This window comes from Scleropages formosus, chromosome 16 (assembly GCF_900964775.1).
Source record: "Scleropages formosus chromosome 16, fSclFor1.1, whole genome shotgun sequence".
In the NCBI taxonomy this organism is placed as follows: domain Eukaryota; kingdom Metazoa; phylum Chordata; class Actinopteri; order Osteoglossiformes; family Osteoglossidae; genus Scleropages; species Scleropages formosus.
This window is the reverse complement of record NC_041821.1, coordinates 7,819,846-7,840,354: the sequence shown is the minus strand read 5'-3', so window position 1 is coordinate 7,840,354 and position 20,509 is coordinate 7,819,846. Positions and strand designations below refer to the sequence as shown.

Genomic DNA, 20,509 nt, shown 5'->3' with positions numbered 1-20,509 from the left:
GTTGACACACAAACAGTCCTTTTACATATTCCCATGTCACTTGTGCTTTTCTCCATAACAACTTATAACATTAAAGTAGGTACAGCTAGTTACACAGCTGGGAATTTTACACTAAGCATGTTGCTCAGGGTTTTTACAGTCAGACATGGGAATCAAACCTGCAACCTTTGGGTGAAAGGCAGCAGCGCAAAGTGCTATACTACCAACTGCCATTTGTACCCTTACGCATCCTGGTCCAAGTTCTAAGAAGCAAGCTGTTGAACTGCCCTCGGGACTGTGTCCAAACAGTATTATTCCAGTCAAACACACAACTGTATAAGTGGGAAAAATTTGGTTTTGCATAAAAGTGTCACAAAAGCATCTGAACACTAATATCAGCATGTAGGAACTCTTCACTATACCACTAATTTGCCTACCACTGCAAAAATGTATTCCATGATTATTGAAGTTATCAGATGGACACCTTTCCAGCCATAACCAATGTTAAACTCATAGACTTTTATTTGGCAATGTCTCTAAATACCCTTAAAATCGAGTAAAATTGTGGTAAACCTTTCAAAGCTAATAAGACAACACGTGTTACGCTGAAAAGACAAGGAACATTAGGGTGTGTCTTTATTCATAACAGGTGGTTAAAATGCTATTATATGTCAGCCTTTGAAGTTTACAATTCAAATTTATAATGAACAAAGTCTTTTGGTCATTTTTTAGGGGGTTTTGTGCATTTTGTGAAATTCCTCATTGTCGCTTGTATCTGAACAGAGTAAAACGCTCATTAGGTGCAAAACTGTAGACACCTGATATGTGATATTTACACAAAAAAATTACATAGTGAGGTTTTGAGAGGAAGCGGTTGAGTTCATACATGTTCTGCTTACAAATCGTGTATTGCGCCAGTGTCCGAACTTGCTATTTGCTCGGAACCGATTTGTACATAAACCAAAACGTAACCTTTCGAAGGCCAGACAAAGCATGCAGTGTTGTAACTGTCACAATTTCGGCACATTGTCTGCCAAAAAGATTATATGACAAGATGTGGACTTTCAGACCTCTCATTTAAACAGGGAAGGTAAACGCTGATTGGGGAACCGCTGCGGCCCTCAGTCCTGTCTGTGTGGGTGGAAGGGATCTGCTGTCTCACATTGCGGAAAACGGGCTGAGTAATCAGTGTTCCTCAAACAGTGAGTAGGGGGGTGGCAAGTGACAGCATTGGGCGGGATGAATCCTTTGACCCCTCGTGTTTGCGCACGCACGGCTGTGTGCGCCTTGTGCCGATGACCACGGTCAGATAAATGGCCCGGCCAAAACACACCTCACTCACTCACTTCTGTCACAGCGACATGGCGCCTGCACACACATACACCACTGTGGCCTTCCTTCTCCTGTTCTCCGCCTCGTCTGCCGTGAGTACCCTATGCTTGTATCCGTTACCTGGTGGGCCGTCACGCACTTGAGGTTCAATGGTATCTTCTGCTTTTTCTCCTGCAGCAACGAGGCGATTATTCGGAGACCTGCACCTTTGCGGATGGCTTTGTGAGCATCTCTACTTGCTTAATTATAAATATTCGTATTCACTAAAATATTCAAAGTGCGCAGGATTTTCTTTTAAGTCCAAAGTACACGTGGCAAAGATTTCTCAAGATTGATACTATATGACTTCCTTGGGATATTTCAGTTGTTTACTGTGTCCACACTCTTTTCAGGGTACCTACTGCCCAACCACATGTGGAGTTGCCAATTACCTGAACAGGTACAAGCCCAGTGTTGACAAAGACCTTGCTGAAATAGAGAATTTGTTGGAGAACATAGCCAACCAAACAAAGGGAGCGCAAGACAGAGTGGTCTACATGAGAGATTCCACTGCACATGCCCAGAAGTCCAGTTCTCCAGGTAAGAGCACGTCCGCTTGCATAAACTCTTACCCCAACTCTTCATTTTTGTGTATTTACACATGGATGTCTAAATGATGCTGTGTATTGTGTTATTCACAGACTTATACATCAAGAAGTCATCAAACATGTTGGACGATATACTGAGATTTGAAAAAAGCATCATAAGCCAAGAATCGCAAATATAGTAAGTCTCTTAATAAGTTCTGTGTAGGACTTTAAGGGTAGGAGACATACAGTTTTCTTTCCGTTTCATTGTCCTTTCTCTGGTGACAGTTCATTGCAAGAAACCATCGACTCCAACGAAAAACGGATGCTGCAGCTGAAGCAGATGATCCTCCAGCTGGAGCAGAAGTGTAAACTGCCTTGTGAGGACACTGTGAAGATCGAACCCATTACAGGCAAAGGTAGGGCCCTTGGAGAAGTCCCAGGTCTCTGTAAGATGCTTGTACTGATGCCGACTTTAGCGACTTCATGACAACCCAGATTATCATTTTGGGGCAAAAAGTGAGAGCAACGTGAATATTCCAGGTGAAGTTAATAACAGCAAGGCACGTGGTGCTTGTTTCTATGCATCAGATTGTCAAGATGTTGCCAATAGAGGAGCCAGGACCAGCGGCCTGTACTACATAAAACCCCTGAAAGACAAGGAGCAGTTCTTGGTCTACTGTGAGATAGACAACTATGGACGCGGTTGGACCGTGCTTCAGAGGGTATGGTGTCTTCATAAGACACGAGTCTCGTTGGCAGCCAGCAAAGCAGTCTGTGCAGTGTGCAGTGGTTGACTTTGGCTAATATGTTTCCAGAGACGTGATGGCAGCGTTGACTTCTCCAGACCCTGGATCCCATACAAAGAGGGATTCGGATACCTGTCGCCCGACGACACAACCGAATTCTGGCTGGGCAACGAGAAGATGCACCTGCTTACGAAGCAACCCCCTGTTGCATATGTGCTGAGGGTAGAGCTCAAAGACTGGGATGGAAACAAAAGGTAAAAATCTCAGCTTCATCTGAAGAAAACAGAATACCTTCTATGCGTATTTCTTTGCTGAACATTTAGATTTACATTTATTCATTTAGCAGACGTCTTCCTGCAAAGTGACGTACAACTCGGAAAATGATGCAGAAGTGAAATACGCCAACAGATGGGACTATGAAAGATATTTGAAATGGACTTGTGTAACAATATTTTGTAAACCTTAATAATACCGATATCGTATTCTGACCGCAAACAGTTCATAGTCCGTCAGCAGTTCCAAACAAGATTATTTACTGCCTTCCTATGTTCCTTCAAAAAGTCAACAAGATTGATCTCTTGTGAAATATTACTTTGTCTGCCAAGTGACCCTAGAGTCATCCTCTGCACAGAAAACAAATAACTATTTTTTCAGGTCTTTCTGTTTTGAGCAGGTACCGCTACCAACTCAAATATGGTCAGGAATATTGAGAAATTCCTTAATCAAAAATGTGAACTGATAACCACAATTCTTCTTTTTCTCGGTAGGTACGCGGACTATCACACTTTCAGAGTGGCACCAGAGACCGACCAGTATAGGCTGACCTATGCTTTTTATCAGGGGGGTGACGCTGGAGACGCATTCGATGGGGTCGATTTTAAAGGCGACTCGAGTGACAAATTCTCTACGTCTCACAATGGAATGCAGTTCAGTACCAGTGACCGAGACAATGACAAATACGAGCAAAACTGCGCCCTGCAGGATGGCTCTGGCTGGTGGATGAATCGTTGCCATGCTGCTCATCTCAACGGGAAATACTACAGAGGTAAAATCCTTGTCAAAACTGACGGTTGAAAAACCGTATTTTTCTACTCATGCTATAGAATGATTGTGTGAATTTGGCATAAATGTTGACTGATTTCACAAATTTCTATCTTCCAAGGAGGAAAATACTCAGAGAAAGATGTTGGCGGCACGGGGTTCGACAATGGCATAATTTGGGCAACATGGCACGACCGTTGGTACTCCTTGAAGGAAACCACCATGAAGATCATCCCGATCAACAAGTTAACAGCAGGTGGAGAACAGAGTGGATCGAAGGTCATCAGTAACCCGTGAGACATATAATGGACATATACCAAGTAGCTGCAGTATTGTGACTATGTTTGTGCTGTTCTGCTCCAACAAAATAAGCACTGGTTATAGATTTGGCTTGACTGGTTACAGGCTGTTTGTCCATTTGACCAATAAATGTTATCTACTCTGTGCAAAAAAAGTCTGGTATGTTTCCTTTGACAGTATATATGGGCCAAAAACCTTCATTAAGGCAATCACAATAATAAAAAACAAGAAGACAGTGGCGATCAGGATGCAGGAAAGACTGCCAGAGGAAATGAACTTTTGGTGGTATGAAGATAACAGCAGATATACTGGAGCAACACTGAAATCTGGAAAAGCCAATAGGCTACATTTGGATGTTGAACGAGAAAATAGAGGGGTGTCCTTGAGAGAGGCTCAAAAATAGCAATCGGTAAAGTCTAGCAAAGACAGCTAAAACCTACCACAGGAAATGTGAAAAAAGGAAACAAATGCAATTATCAATCCATCCATACAGCCACTATCAATAACTGCATGCTGCTGTGATCCAGAGTCTATTCCAGAAATAAAGGGTAGGTAGGGGACACCCTGGTTGGGATGCCAGTCCATCAGAAGGCAATGATCCATGTTCATTTAGTCACAAACATACCAGTTCACCTGAAACATGCTTCTGGATTATGGGAGGAAACTAGAGTGTCTGGAGGAAACACATGAACATGCAAACTTCATACAGAGTCGTGTTTGACCCCACAGCCCAGGAGCTGTGAGATACCACCTCTGCCTGCTGTGCAATCATCAGAACTATCTGAAAATAAAACTATAAATAATATTATATATTACATTTAAATTTCAGATGAGAGACAAGACTTTATAAAGTGTTTCAAGTTTTCCCAGTTTCAACAATCCACGAACCTCTAAGTTGGGTGTGTTTAGGCATCTGTCCTTTCCTAGGAGTGGTTATACTTCACATTCAGTTGCATCAGATTCAGACTCAGTACAAACCCTACAATGATGAATGTCAAAGGGAAATGGAAAATATTTGCATTTGTGATAAAATTGATAGGTTTTACTGTCATGGTGCTGAGACAAGACACAGAAATAAACATACACATATTCATTTAATTGACACTTTACTCCAAAACAACTATTTACCAATTTCTACACCTGGGTAGTTTCTGTGGAGCACTTTGGGGTTAATACCTTGTTCAAGGGTACTACCAGCAGTTAGTGAGGTTCAAACTGGCAACCTTCAGGAGCTATAACCAATACACAGCTTGCAGTCCCAACACTGTCTGCTGGAATTCTCATTCTCTAATTGTTTTATTACATCACCAACACATTTAAAGTCACTTGATGATTTCACCCTTTTATTCAGTTTATTTCTAAAAGACATTGAGTAACCTGGTGACTTTCACTTGCGCATTCATGCCTTCAACCGGAGTGTAATACATGTTCCAGTTTGCATTTTAAGCTTGTAGAGCGATGAATTCAAGAATCGTGAAGAAGAATCTCGAATCCAGCTCAACAGAAACAGGTTATCATATTATAGTTAATTCCTATTTCTTACCTTAGTGTCTACCATATTAAGCCTCACATCTGATGACACACCTGTGATATCGATAACCAGTTTTGATTTTCAGATCCTCTGGCACCAGGTACGCCTTTGTTCAAGGTGTTTGCTATATCCATAAAAGTAATATTAGCTTGTAATAGTAATATTTTATTGCTCAGGTTGAGATCTATTAGCTCTCTCCATTATCTCCATGACTTTACCAGATGACAACTGATGTCATCTTGTGATAAACTATGTTGATGGACTTATTTTACTGTTTTGCATTGGAAACAGACTCAGAACAGTCCAAGATATTTATCATTTAAAGCTAGTAGATAACTACATTCAGTTTTTCCTCATTTTTGTCTGTTCTTCGATTCTACACAACCAGAGAAAACACGTTCCTTCCATCCCAGCCTCCATGTAAGGTGGCCAACGCTGTCAGGCACGAGGACTGGACGCAGGTAAGTCTGTGGACCCAGTTGCGGATTGGACTTTAATCTCGTAGGTCAGGTTCAAGGGACAAGGCAAGATCGGTGTCAAGAACAGTGTGGGTCAATCCAGGGACGAACGTGGCAAGACGGGCAATCCAAACTCGGTGGTCAAAGAGAGAACAGGCAAGGGTCAAGACACAAGAGCAGGCTAGGTACAAACGCTGAACAAAGACGCTGAGACTGCAAAGGCACAGAGCGATTGCAAGAATCCGCATCGGTGTGTGGATGCGGAGCTCCTTTCACCCTGTATCTTCTTGATTGGAGGCAGGTGTTGCTGCTGCGCTCGTTGTCGGGGGCATGACAAGCACAAGTTTTCAAGGAAACAGCTATGAAGGACATCACTTTCAACAGGGTGAACATTGGCAGAGGACAGTAGGAAGCAGTGGCGGAGTTCGGTGGTCTAGGAGACATCGTCCCAATGGCATCGGTAGAGTTGCGTTTCTAAGATTGTGCATAGAGTCAGTTCAACAGACTGGCTGTTGATAATTTTGCCATGAAAAGAGTATGGTTTCAGTGCCTGGTTTTGAGTAGGAGGAAAGAGCAGAACCAGTCAGAAGTGTGAGGCGCTACTCACATGATACAAGAGCAGGGAGAACAGTGTTGAAAACAAGCACAGAAACTTGGAGGCAGCCTTGGTTGTGAATTGGGCAAATACGTACATGCGTGAGCCCCGTTTAAGAAGTTTTGTTAACAAAGTTTGATGACAATGTCGGCTGCGATAACAAGTCAGACTGGTGTGCAACTATAAGCGGATGTTCCACCATGCTTTCAGAGTCGGTCTTGATCAGTTCCTGGTCTAGAGCATCTGTAGGTCAGCCAAAGCTGCCACCTAGAACATTAAGGCAGAACAGCCTTGCTAAATTCATGAGTAATTATTTGCGAATTGTGTACACAAAGGTTACATTTCAGCGGCACAGAATGTGCAGAAAATCTTTAAATGGATGTTAAACGGACAAAAGATCATGAGGGGCTGCAGCAGCCTAATGTTTGAAAATGTAACATAGGAATTAGGCATACATTATGCCACTTACTGGTGATCCTCACACCAAAACCCCTCAGTTAAGCTCTCAGTAACAATTTAACTGTACAGAAAGTGGGATTAATTTATTTATGACCAGCTGTTTAGTTACAAGAAAAAATTAATTTCAGTTGGGAGCAAAATACAGTTTATTACAGGTTTAGGTCACTAGGTCAAATTATCTACCTAGTGCTACAAATTTAAATGTTTTTTTTAATAATTTATTATCTTAATTTCATGGCTGAGCATTCCAGGACTACTATGATTTAGAGCTATTTTGTAAAACAATGTAGAAGTGGTTACTGTTGGTGAACAGACTAAGGCAGAGATAGTGTTCAAAAAGGGCAAAGGAATTATCTCTCACTGTGAGAGCACATGAGAAAAAGTATGGCTCGCCCTTATTGCAGGAAATATGCACTGTGCCACACACACACACACACATTTTCAGAACCGCTTGTCCCATGCGGGGTCACGGGGAACCGGAGCCAACCCGGCAACGCAGGGGGCACACCCAGGATGGGACGCCAGTCCATCGCAAGGCACCCCAAGCAGGACTCGAACCCCAGACCCACTGGAGAGCAGGACCCGGTCCAACCCACTTGTGCTGTGCCAGTTCTTGAAAAATATAGCGGGGGAGTCTTTGCACAGCTCTGGCAAATGATAGCTTATCCTAGTTGCAGAGTCAGGACCTGCACAGCTGTTTTCTGCTTTTACTGGGGTAATAACATGACTCAGAATCAAATGTTTGTCTTCCGACTCAAATACCACTCCATGACAAGCTACTGGCAGTCAAATCTGATAATGAGGCCATTGTGTAATGAGGCGAAGTGCAAACAGCTACTTTCAAAATTTCTTAGTCATAATAAAAAATGCATTATTTATTTAAATGACCAATGCAAGACACCACCAAAAGGATCATAAGTATTTTCACCTCTATGTTATGCAGAGAATGATGTTGATATTGTTGCTTCTTCTGGTCAGTCATGCCTTTATATAACGTTGGCTGATTTCTGCATTGCTCTGAAATTAAATCTGCTCTCGTTGTACAGCTTAGGTCGTCAAAGAGGAAGAGGAACAGGGAAGGAATCAAAAATACAGTGGTTAGTTTTCATTTCTGTCATGCGATGTGGAAGCATTTTTGGAAGCACTTGAGGTAAAAAAAAAAAAAAAACAAGACTCAATGTACTTTGGCAGACAAACATTTGACAGCCCCCGCCCTCCCTGCCGTTGGCATCGCATAACAGACTGTCATACTTAGAAGTTAAACAGACACTTTGTACTGTGGCAAATGCAAACGTGCAAATAAATAAACACAACCCCAACCTTTTGTAATATCCAAAAACCAGAACGAAAACCATAAATAAAATGTACGATCCGTTTGCGTAATATATCTAAATGAATTTGGAGATTTGTGTGTAAATTTGTAAATCTCCCACACGTCCAACACCCCAGCTGCTAGAAGTCAGACTCTGATTGTGCATCTGGAAAAATGCTTACCGTGCTTCCCATCTTGGCTTGGAGTGAGCTGGAGCATTCGAACCTTCTGTCGCAAGAAATTGTTGAGCCCCTCGTGGGAGACTTTTGGAGGTCAGGTGGAAGTGGGTTGCTGAAAACGGCGCATGATGGAGCGTGAAGGTTAGTGGACACCTATACACTGTACCTTGTATGTGATTGAGAGATTGGCATCGTATACTTTGCACCCAGTCCCATTTCTATATTCTCCAAATCCGTAAGGCTTAGCTAAAATTAGTGCTTTCTGATTTATTGTCCCCAGGCAAATAATTTTTTCCATGCTTTTTGTAGCATAATTTTATTTTCACTGGTCCTCTTCTATACAACATTTTATAGTATGTTTCATATACATTGCTTGACATGCGCTACAGTTCATAAACAACAATGAATTAGCATTATTATAGGTAGCCATGTGCTTTTGCTTGTTATACCTTTTCTGTCTAACTGATCTGATGTAAATTGTCTATCATTTCCTTTTCCCATTTTCAGTGAACTGAAGAGCCCAGGGTGCACAAACGAGCAGTGACAGTACACTTATTTATTAGTGTTAACTAATCGATAGTTGGCATGTCATGGGCCTATAGGGTGACAGGGGCCGAGAGGTAATGGACACGGAGCTGCTACTGGAAGGTTTCTAGTTGCCATAGTACCCTCAATCAAGGTACATACACTGAATTGGTCGAGTAAAAACTCCCTTCTGCATAAATGGGACAAATATTACAAGTTAAGTTGGGTAAAAAAATCAGCGAAAAACAAACCTAGAATTTAAGTGAAGGGGGAATAAAATTTCAAGAAAATGGAAACCATGAACATATAAATTGTTTTATTTGTGAGAAATGTTATAAAAGGTGGTTAGACCAAAAAATGTCTGAGTGCCAAACTTCGGAAGGCACACTTCACAAGCCATTCCGATACTTGCGCTGGTGGTTTTTCAAAGACAGCAAGAAATTTATTCTGTCCAAAAAGAACATCTGAGTCCATTTCCTCTTGAACGTAAACATACTGGACATGAGTAAGTTTAATGTTATGAGCTGCCATGCTGGAGAAACATGTGCAATGACTCACATATGAGACTCTTGTGGTTGTGCACCGTTGTGGTGGCTCTCACTGGCGGGGGGACAAATAGAGCTGGTGGGGATAATGTATCCCTTATGGGCCATGCTTTGCTCACTACTGCAATTGACATCCATGACTACAGTAGAACATCCATCAGAAGAGTGTCTTAAAATCTGTTCCTGGTTCCTGAACCCCCCGTTCTACTTTCTGCACTTCATATCCATCTGGGAATGTCGTCTTCTCTCCTTTTTCATCTCCAGACCAGCAGAGGATGGCAACCTAGAAGAGCCCTCTCTGGCAGAGTGCTCGAGCTCTTCAGTGCTGTGCTTTCTCTTCTTGCCAGGTTGGCGGTGGTGCCGGGACCGCAGGCAGGTAGAGGGGGAGTTGGTGCTGGAGGGGGCCCCGGTGCGCAGCCTCAGCTGGCGGTGAGATTTTGAGGGATGGCTCTGGTCATCACAGATCAAGCAAGGCTGGGAGTAGGACTGAGAGTGCATTTGAGACTTCCTTGTGTTCCTCGCCGTTCTCGTGCTCATCGCACTCCGGTCGAAGGCCGTGAAGCTGGGCATCCAGGCAGGCTGTGAGCACTCAGCTGGGACCGCATACTCATTGCAAACAGATCCTTCAGCATGAGAAGAAAGGTTGACAAGCTCTGGTATCTGCTCAGCTGTTGGCGCATCACAGTCCCAAGCAGCACAGGGCTCATCAACGGTAGTGGTTCCCTCGCCATGGAGCAATTCTGACTCAGGCGATGAGAACACAAAGCTCTGCGTCGATTCTGGGGTGTCGTCGTCCCATGGTGTCTGCTCCAAAATGTTCTCTATAAGGAGTGTATGCTCATCTTCGTCATCCAGCTCCCACAGGGGCCAGTCTATGTTTAGGTCCCAATTCCAAGTGTTGTCGAAGGAGTCGTAAGCAGGGGGCTTCACAACAAACTCCTCAAATTCACTCTCCCCGCTGAAGGAGTGCAAAATTAAACTAAACGACTTCTTGCACAGGGGACACCGGGCTTTGTTCTTGGACCACTCCCTTATGCAACAGAAGCAAAACTTGTGTTTGCAACAGTCCAGATGTGCCATGTTGTTGATATCATCCAAACACACCGGGCACTGAGAATGCAGAGACTCCTCAGACGTCATTATTGTTTTTGTCGCTGCAGCCATCACCTTAAACAAGATCATTATAAAGAATCGGTCAAACGTCTCACAAACAGGCTGTCAAGCTGGAGTACTTTTCTTTGTAACCTCTTCTTAACTGTAATAATGTGATTAATTACATTTTTTTTAACGAAGAATTACATTCACTTGACAACTAATTCAAAAGGAGATATGGTATTCTAGCCTGATTATTACACAAAATAGTTAACATCATTAACCTATCTGCAAAAGTAAAAACGACATGCCATAACAATTAAAAATAAGTGATAAAAACAAAATGATTATGTTTGCAGTTACAGAAAAGGCTATTAATATATGTATTTGAAGGTTTATTATATTAATCTAAAACACAATTTAAAAAGCAAATAATTCGCGTATTTGTTTCACAGCGATCTTACTACTTTTATGCGTCATACCTTGATTATTGATAAACGTAAATTATATTTCTATATCACAGTTGTCTCCGAGAGTCCTATAACAGAAAAAAATAAATGTTGGAGTCTAACGTGTCAGTCTCGTGTAACAAAAACAAACAAACTTCGAAGATTTGAATGCAACTTCAAGCAAATCGGGGAGCGATCTGGGTGCTGGAACAGCCGAGGCTACGTCACAACTGCCTATAGCCAGGAAAATTTAAAATATTCCTGCGCAGTTGTCATAGCAACCAAACAACGCAGTCACGTGACAACTACTGTAGTCTTAAGATTTTTTTTTTATTTTTTTAAATCTGATATAAGTGATTTAATCTGATATAATTTATTACCCAGAGGGAAAAAAAAATCATTAAGTGGCATATAATTTATAACATCAAATTTTGGTGTTATGGTTTTTAGACTTCACCTTGTTGTATGTTTCACGTTTCTTAATGATACAGATTATGTATACATATATATCATGTTGTTCAAAGTCTGACATACTTATTTTCATTTTCTGATCAATATTTATTTGGATGAGGTTGATGAAGTGAACATTTGATTTGGGAAATCGACTGCAAGGAGAGGTACCTAAGACCTCAGTATTGAACACTTTTAAGTAAAATGAGTCGTTGTTTCACGTGTATAAACTGTAAGTTACAGTTCTTCACGAACGTAGTCGATGCTAAAATTAATAAAATAGGAGCATCTTGCCAAATAACTAAATTCAAGAGCAATTTTTTAAAGACTTTCATATTAAGTTATTCTAAAATGTTTAAAAACGTACTGTTACCCAGCTCACGGTATTAAACTCACGTTTTTCCTGAAGGTGTCCTCCGTAGCGACACCTGCACACTCTGCCCAATATCAGCCGCTTCGAAAAGTATGACGTCACCTGAGGATTCCTGCAGACCTCATAGTCACAGTATTACGAGTTTGACTCCTCCCACCCTGACGTCACTCACTAATTTTAATGAGCAGACGTTCTAATTGGGTAACAGAAAGGAATGGAAAAGGCGCTTGAAGAGGCGGCCAGTCGCGCCACACACATTGAGGTTCATCATTTTTTGTTTTTTTTTTTTTTTTGCAAAATAATAGTTGCAAAGACTACTTTGCCTTCAGTATAGTTAGACATTTTTCAAAACATCTCCGCGTAAATGCCTGAAAGTTGTTTTGACTGAAAACGTTATCTGAAAAAAAAGCTGAGGCAGAGGAAGGATGAATAGAGGAATGCAATTTACGTGGAAAAAAAAGTTCCGCGCAGTTTGGAAATAGCATGACCCAGTCTGAAAATTTAGACTGTGACTGTGCATTTTTGCATTTTCACCTAATGAAGCGCACTTAAACATGGTTGGCTAAGGGATATGTGTGAAGAAGCGTTCTGCTGGCCAAAGGGCTCTTGGCGATGATAAAATAGTGACTATAGAAGAGAAGCTGGGTGTCAAAAGGCCCTTTAAAAGAAACGAAAGAAGCAAGTTTTCCAAACTCCATACTCTTTCCATGTTTTTGTGTTTTATTATTTATAAAAAGCTGTTTGCAGCAAATGGAGCGGGGTGGTGCAGTGGGTTTGGCCAGGTCCTGCTCTCTGGTGGGTCTGGGGTTCAAGTCCTCCTTGGGGTGCCTTGTGATGGACTGGTATCCTGTCTGAGGTGTGTCCCCTCCCCCTCCAGCTTTGTGCCCTGTGTTGCCAGGTTAGGCTCTTGTGTGTGTTTTGCACAATATTTGAATTTTGGTTGTTCTATGATTTTTTTTTTTTTTGTAATGGCTAATGTTTTATGCATTCTACACATAACCCCATTTCTCACAATGAAACTTGTATTATTTTTCTATTCTTATTTTATTAGCAAAAATAAGTGGGTCTGTGGCCTAATGAAGTTAAGAATCTCTGCCCTGTAAAGTGTCTTTCAATAGAAAGCCTTCCTCTGAAGGACTGATGCTTATGCTTAGGGAGAGTGTACAATGTGCATTTTGAGGTGTCAACCAGTGTGCCATCAGCTGAGATCCTGAAATTTTTTGAAAATACTGGCCACCTGGTGGTACGGAAGAAATTCCTCTGGCTTCATTCGGAATCAAAGACCTCCTATCCAGTTTTTCTACTGACATCATTCAAAATTTTTTAACGTGGTTTATCAGTTTACAAATTGAAAGGTAAATTTTGTCATTATCATTCACCTTTAAATGTTTACCGTATACCTTTAAGGCTTGACGGTAGCGGTCATGTAATCAGAAACCCGGATACAAATTTACAAGGAATATGTTGTGATGCGATTTATTTATGATTTTTTAAAATATCAGCACAGCTGGAAGAGAATTATGACAAACACATTTACCTGACCCTTTTCTCCAAAGCAACTTACAGTGCTATGGTACCTACAATTATTTACCCATTTACACAGCTGGGTAATTTTACTGGAGCAATTTAGGGTAAGTACCCTGCTCAAGGGTACTACAGCTGGAGGTGAGATTCAAACCTGTAACCTTTGGGTGCACAGGCAGCAGCTCTAATCACTACACTACCACCTGGGCCCTACAGAGGCCATCAGTCACTTGTAGTTAAAGTTGATGACCATGACATAGCTACTTCAGGGCCTCCTCCCGACTCCTGTGCCACGTCCTCTGCCGCTTTCTTTCAAGCTCACTCTGCAGCCTGGTTGACATGGACTGTTTCACTGGGACTTTGGTTCTCACTCCACCAGTCAGACCTAGCACGAGACAACAGATAGGATTCTCGGAGGGATTCACTTGGAGAGCAAGCAGGTTGAGAGAAGGATGGAAATGATGGCGATCTCCTTGCATTCCTTGCATTCTTTGCTCTTCAGAACAGGTCTGGAAGCTTGCTGATCTGTACTTGCTCTCCTTCAGGCTCTTAAGACTGCTTTGGCGTTTACTCAGCTGTGGACTCCACAGAGGGTCCTCCTCTTCGGCAAATCGCTTTCTCTCTGGCCCGACTCTGATCTGCTGCCAGAGATGAAGGGCATCTTAGTCTAGGAAGAAGGGCCAGGTCTCTCTTCATCCCCTGACACATCCCTCACAGTGTCTTCTTCCTCCGTCATCCAGCCATCATGCGTATGTGACAGAGACCGGGCTGAAGGACTACTAATGTGTTCACATTGGGCCACAACAAACGGAGTCCCCCTACCTCTTTGGGCACTCCGGCTCATCTCAGCAGCCTGGTTCCCCTGAACTGTTTCACTGGGACTTTGGCTGCAACTCCTCCAGTGAGACCTGTCTCTAAACCACGTGTGACGCATCTGCCATTGGTGATTTTGCAAGGACCCACTGCGTACATTGGAGAGCAACTGGGATGGGGAACAATATTGAAATCTACTTGTGTACCTCATACTCCTCACACTCCCTGTTCTCCAACTCAGGTCTTGGAGGTTGTGAAACTGTACACGCTCTCCTCCCGACTCTGAATCTAGCCCCGGTGTCCATTCAGCTACGGGCTCAGCATAGCCCACAATGACGCGGTCCTCCTCAGCAGAGACACCTTCCCTCTGGCCTGACTCGGATCTCTCATCAAAGATGAGATGAGTCCTGGCTGAGGAAGAACAGCTGGGCGTCTCACCATCCCCTGGCACATCCCTTGCAATGTTTCCTTCCTCTCTTGTCCAGTCATCTTGTGAGGACAATGGAGACCACACCAAAGAACTGTTGATCTCTTCAGAGGGGCCCACAGTGAACTGAGTCTCTCTCTCAGTTTGCGAATCCTGCCTCACCTCCACAGCCTGGTTCCCATGGACTGTTTCTCTGGGGTTTTGGCTCCATCTCGTCAGGTCAGATCTTTCCCTAAAATTCAAGGGCTCCATCCGCCGCTGGTGGTATGGCAGGGCACTGATACGCCAGTTGGAGAGCGAGTGGGACGGACACTGGTATCGAAGCCTCCTTGCACCCCGTGGTCTCCATCGCAGCTCTGGTTCATTTTGTAGCTGTACATGTTCTCCTTCAGTCTCTGAAGCCAGCTCTGGTGTTTGCTCACCTATAGGTTCGACAGAGCCCGTAACGGTGCGGCCCTCCTCTTCAGCGAAGGTGCCCTGTCTTTGGTCTGATCTCTCATTAGAGACTGGGAGCTCCCTAGCTGAGGAAAAAGAGCTTGGTGTTTCATCATCCACTGACACCTCACTTGTAGTGCTTTCTTCCTCGATTCTAGAGCCAACATGTGTGGACAACACAGGATGTATCGAAGGATTGCTCCTGTTTTCAGAAGGGGTCACAGCAATCTGAGCCTGTGGCTCTGTCTGGGCACTGTGGCTCAACTCTGCGGCCCGGTTCTCTTGCACTGTTTCCCTGGGACTTCGGCTCCATCTCCTCCAGTCAGATCTGCTCCGAAAAGATACGTGAGGCACCCGCCGCTGTTGGTATGTCAGTGAACCAACGCGCCTGTTGGACAGCGATTGAGATAGAGTGTGGTATCGAAATCTCCTTGTGCTCCTCGCTCTCCAGCTCAGGCCACGAATGCTGCGTGTGCGCTCTCTTGAGGACGCTGAAGACAGCTCTGGTCTCCGCTCGGCTCTGGGCGCTGCGTACCCCGAAGAGACATGGTTCTCCTCCTGCTCGGCGGAAGTGCCGCCTCTCTGGCCCGACTCTGATCTCTCATTAGAGACCGGGAGCACCCTGGCTGCAGAGGAAGAGCTGGGGGTTTCATCATCCTCTGACTGCCTACTCACAGTGTCGTCTTCCACCCTTGTCCTGTTATCCTGCCTGCTCACCGTGGAGGTCACTGAAGGGCTACTGACACGATTCGACCTGACCACAGCCCACTTGGTCTTCGTCTTGGTTTGGAAGATCCAGTTAATCAGCCTTCTGCAGAGAGGGCACTGAGGTGAGTTAGTACTCCACTTCTTGATGCAGGTGAAACAAAACGTATGGACACAGCAGTCTGGATAAGCTGAGTCACTCATGCAATCAAGGCAAATGGGGCATGTTGGGTCTGGACGCCTCTCGGCTGCCATGATTGCGTTTTAGCTGCTGCTATCACCTTGAACAAGATCAAAATTGCATTAAGAAAAGCCACCAGGTGAATCCATGCCCTCCTTCACAGGCATGGTAACTGCAGTAATTGTCTTTGCAGCCTCCTAATTGCAGTGAGAAACATAGTTTTGTTAATCAGTCTTCTTAAAATCACCTTCACATAGTTACAAATTTAAAAGATGTGATCAACTAGCTTATATGTAAACATTTATTTATGTGTGTAAAGCAAAACACAAGTGTTAACTCCCTTATCTTTCAATCTGCCAACCTGCAAAATACCATAGTGATAAAAGTAAGATGTGTGCAAGTATAAAAAAATCATCATGTCTAATAATTTGTGTCTTTAAGTGTTAAATCCAACCAGTTTCCTTCCAGTGTTTCATAGCACTTATTTTTATGTCAATTTATCCACAGAGGTAGGTAGTATTGCAATATTACAACTGCCTTTGAAAACCATTATAAGAGTGAAGCTTTGTGGTCTAACCTGTCAGTCTCTAGTGATTTAGAAAAAAATTTTGTTTTGGAATAATCAAAACTCAGTCAAAAAGGAAAGCAGTATGAATGCTGCTGCCATCAAAGTGTGCACAACAAAAATGATTTCATATGTTGAGTCCGCAATTGAACAATTAAGCAGGTGGGTGTCATGGCAACCAAACAAACATAGTCACATGACTTCTACAAGAGGCTTGAATACAGAATTTTTAAAAATATTTTAAGAAATATTTTTTTTTAAAAAAAGGGAATTGAGAATCAAAAGTGTCACTATCCATCAATCCCACAAACTTGATAACTTTTCATTTTTAATGAAATCTTGCTAACTACAGCGGCAATATTGGAAATATTGGCAATATATACCAATTTTATAACCAAGTTTTGTGAACTAATAATTAGACTCCTAATTGCCTTCAGATTAAAAGGGAAATGCGGTATTCTACCCTATATAGGTACTTTTTAATATCCTTAGAATGTAAAACAAGTCTTTTATAGCATTATCTTAAACCTATCTAGCTGCAAAGGTAAATATAAAGCATAGATAAAATGAAAAAAGTACAATGTGTGTAAGTATGGAAAAATCACATAATTTTTTTTCTAAAACGCAGTTTAAATGTAAACACTTTGCCAACTGTTTCACAGCAATGATGTCACTTTTACATACATCTTTAAGTCGACACAGGTAGTCGTCACAAATAGTCTTGCTATTTCACGGCTGTTTTTTGTCACCTGAATTAAAATAAAGTTGCAACCGGCTAATTTCGTATAATTTCGAGAAAAAAAAACGTACACATTCTGCTTTCTTTTAACTAAAACATTACTCCTGTAAAGTGTGTCCGACTAAATGTGATTTCAAATGTTGAGTCCGAACTGAACTGACGGGACAGTGACGCTGACGTCACAATGTCCTCTTATGACGTGTACAATTCAATTTCTGCCGCGAGAGAATCCTGAGCAAAAACGCGCTTTTTCCTCGTGATCATGGGAAAAAATATATATTTTAAAAATCTGAAATGAGAAATTTACCATAGACCTTGACATTCTATATAGTAGACAGAGTGTTGTATTCTTAATTATACATGATATGGATATGGAGACAGATTTTCTGTCCAGTAATTAAAAAGCGGACAATTTTACCAAACTGAATTCCACGGGTGTTCGCAGACAAAGTCGTTTTAATTTTTTCAAACTTTTCTCAACGCATGTATTTCTAAACCAAAAGCGGTACCTCGGGAGTCCCTGCAGGGGGCGCTAAGAAACAACGCAACCTTTTTCGCGTGCGCGCCACTTGTTGCTCTTCTCGCAATAAACTGGAAATTGATTTGCTTTTATTCTGGAGTACACTCTTAAGTAATGCTTATGACTATTTACACAGCCAGTTTAGTGATCATATAAAGATATATTGGGAGCCTTTTAATTAAATGGCATTAAAAAAGTAGTGAGGTGCTGGATATACTTTTTCATTTTACTGCAATTTAAGCGGGCAAATTGTTTACTAGTAATTGCATCTGTCTCTGCTTGATCAAGCCCAGTGACGTCATGTAGTGGGGGGGGGGGCAGCTTGACTGGGGCAGGGGGGTTGGAGGGTAAACTGGCTTTGAGCCTGGGATTGCAGTCCTATTCGTCCAAACCTTGACTGAAGACGGATTTACAGTCTGTTGTTGGCTGTTTCACCAGGGCTCCTTTCTGGATGTAGGAAATTAAAAAATGCAGGGATGTTAAAATGTTCTGGAGAAGAATGTGCCATCCTTGTGCTGCCATTTCTGTGTTAGATCTACTCATTGCAGCTTCGCTTCTTCTGCTGGAACCATGCTCGGCTCAGGTGTACAACCTCAGCCTCTCGGTTGAGGAAGGGCTGCCAGCTGGGACTATTGTGGGAGACCTGAGAGCCCTGCTACCTGAAGAGACTGCCAGCAGTGGATTCTTCATATCAGAGAGCAGAGAATCGTATGTCTTCAAAGACCTGGAGATAGACGGAGACACTGGAATAATAGCGACTGCTGTGGTACTGGACAGGGAGAGCAGAGATAGGTATGAGTTTGTGGCAGCCACCTTAACAGGAGACGTGATCAAGGTGAAGATTGATGTAAGGGATGTAAACGACCACTCTCCCATCTTTAGAAGGGACGTTGTGAGTTTGAATATTTCTGAGCAGAGTCCCCCTGATACGAGGTTTCAGTTGGAAGGGGCTCAAGATGAAGATGAAGGTGATTTTGGGACTCAGGGGTACCGGATCACAAGCAGTACAGCTGGGGAAATTTTCAAGGTTGAGAACCGGAACGGTGGGGGCAATTCCTTCAACCTGGATTTCATTCTCTCGGGGAGACTGGACCGAGAAGTGGAAGATTTTTATACTTTTATTATTGAAGCTTTTGATGGTGGAGTTCCACCTAAGACAGGGAAGCTACAGGTGGAGGTGCATGTCTTGGATGAGAATGATAACCCGCCAGTGTTTAATCAGAGTGAGTACAAAGTGCTGGTTTGGGAAAATGCCCCACTACTGACTGCAGTCTGCCAAGTTTACGCCACTGACCTGGACCTTGGAAATAATGGGCAAGTGACCTATGAAATCAGTCGGCGCCAGAGCGACCCAGATGAGGTCTTTGTCATTGACAGCACCACCGGGCTGATTCGTGTGAACAAAGCACTGGATTACGAGAGTCAGCCTCTCCATGAGTTGATCATCAGAGCTCAAGATAACGGGATGCAGCCGGAATACAGCAGTGCGTTTGTAGTGGTGAAGGTTCTAGACGTCAACGACAACAGCCCTACCATCAATGTGATGTTCCTCAGTGAGTCCAGTGATGGAGAGGTCTCGGAAGGGGCCGGCATGGGACAGTATGTGGCCAGAATCTCAGTGTCAGACCCTGATTTAGGAGAGGCCAACGAGATCAAGGTGTCCCTGGAAGGTGGAGATGGGAAATTCACACTTAAACCTTCAGATGATTTCCTCTTTTCCCTCTGTGTGGATGGCGAGCTGGATCGAGAGCAGGTAGACATGTATGAGCTGAAGATTGTGGCCTCTGACTTTGGAGTACCTCCTCTGTGGAGTGAGAAGACATTTTTGATCAAAGTGAGCGACGTCAATGATTCTCCACCAGTGTTTGATCAGGACATCTACGCTATGAACATCTCTGAGGATGTTCTCCCAGGCAGTGCTCTCTTGAAAGTCCGAGCCAAAGACGTGGATGAGGGACTAAACTCGGCCGTCCATTACTCACTTGAGAAGCTGGAAGATGGATACCTAGTCAGCATTGACCCCAAGTCCGGCTTCATCACAACTGTAGCCCATTTGGACCACGAGAAGGAAAGTGTAATCCATGTCTTGGTGGTTGCTGTAGATGGAGGGAACCCTCCCTTATCCAGCACAGCCACTGTCATTGTCCATGTGGAGGATGTCAATGACAACGAACCGGTCTTTGAAAAACAACTCTATAACATATCTGTTCCTGAACACTCGCCAGTTGGAAGCTGCTTCCTTCAGGTATGATGTTCCTCATTTAGTTCCATTAACAAAATTGCAAATTTGCTGGCTTCGCTGGACATATTTAGGCCTCAAACCTACATAACTAGGCGTGTGCTCAGTTTTGGATGATGTTGAAGATGATGTTGAAGAAGTTGGCAGGTGGTTAAGGTCTTGACCTCTTTTCATAGTCACAGTCACACCACAGTTACAGCCACTATGATGGTACCAGGGGAGCACCCTCCACATCCCAGACACTACTACCAAGGCGACAGGGCCCTGCTTTCTGCCTCTCTCGAGACAAAGTGGTCAATGTTAAGGTCTGCTTGCCATGATCAACAAGCAGCCCTCTTCCCTTCTGTTTATAAAATATGACAGAGCTGAGGTCTGGTACCATCTCCTCTCTCAGACCATTATTGCTTCGCCTGGTACAAGTGGAGG

At 43.2% G+C, this 20,509-nt stretch overlaps 2 protein-coding genes and 1 long non-coding RNA gene across 8 annotated transcripts in view; 2 read left to right on the top strand and 1 right to left on the bottom strand.

Annotated features, from left to right (window-relative positions):
- Positions 1 to 1,130: 1,130 nt before the first annotated feature.
- fgg (fibrinogen gamma chain) lies at positions 1,131 to 4,121 on the top strand. The gene is made up of 9 exons (XM_018735855.2): positions 1,131 to 1,403; positions 1,489 to 1,533; positions 1,704 to 1,890; positions 1,992 to 2,076; positions 2,166 to 2,296; positions 2,469 to 2,602; positions 2,696 to 2,880; positions 3,394 to 3,671; positions 3,789 to 4,121. The coding sequence occupies exons 1-9, from the start codon at positions 1,293 to 1,295 to the stop codon at positions 3,962 to 3,964; spliced, it is 1,332 nt and encodes a 443-aa protein (XP_018591371.1). The 5' UTR covers positions 1,131 to 1,292; the 3' UTR covers positions 3,965 to 4,121.
- A 1,821-nt stretch (positions 4,122 to 5,942) lies between these two features.
- LOC108924475 (uncharacterized) lies at positions 5,943 to 8,577 on the bottom strand. The gene is made up of 3 exons (XR_001965300.2): positions 8,505 to 8,577; positions 7,939 to 8,056; positions 5,943 to 6,818 (listed from the first exon to the last, which is right to left on the bottom strand). It is a non-coding gene; the product is annotated as an uncharacterized LOC108924475 (long non-coding RNA).
- dchs2 (dachsous cadherin-related 2) overlaps positions 8,139 to 20,509 on the top strand; it is a 39,687-nt gene continuing 27,316 nt past the window's right edge. For 4 of the 6 annotated variants that reach the window (XM_018735852.2, XM_018735851.2, XM_018735849.2 and 1 more), the window contains exon 1: positions 16,021 to 20,089. In XM_018735852.2, coding sequence (XP_018591368.2) covers positions 18,329 to 20,089 — 1,761 coding nt within the window. In that variant the 5' untranslated portion in view covers positions 16,021 to 18,328. Of the gene's footprint in view, positions 8,643 to 8,953; positions 10,001 to 16,020; positions 20,090 to 20,509 lie in introns of those variants that run through there. The other 2 variants (XM_018735853.2, XM_029259306.1) reach the window with 2 other exon arrangements.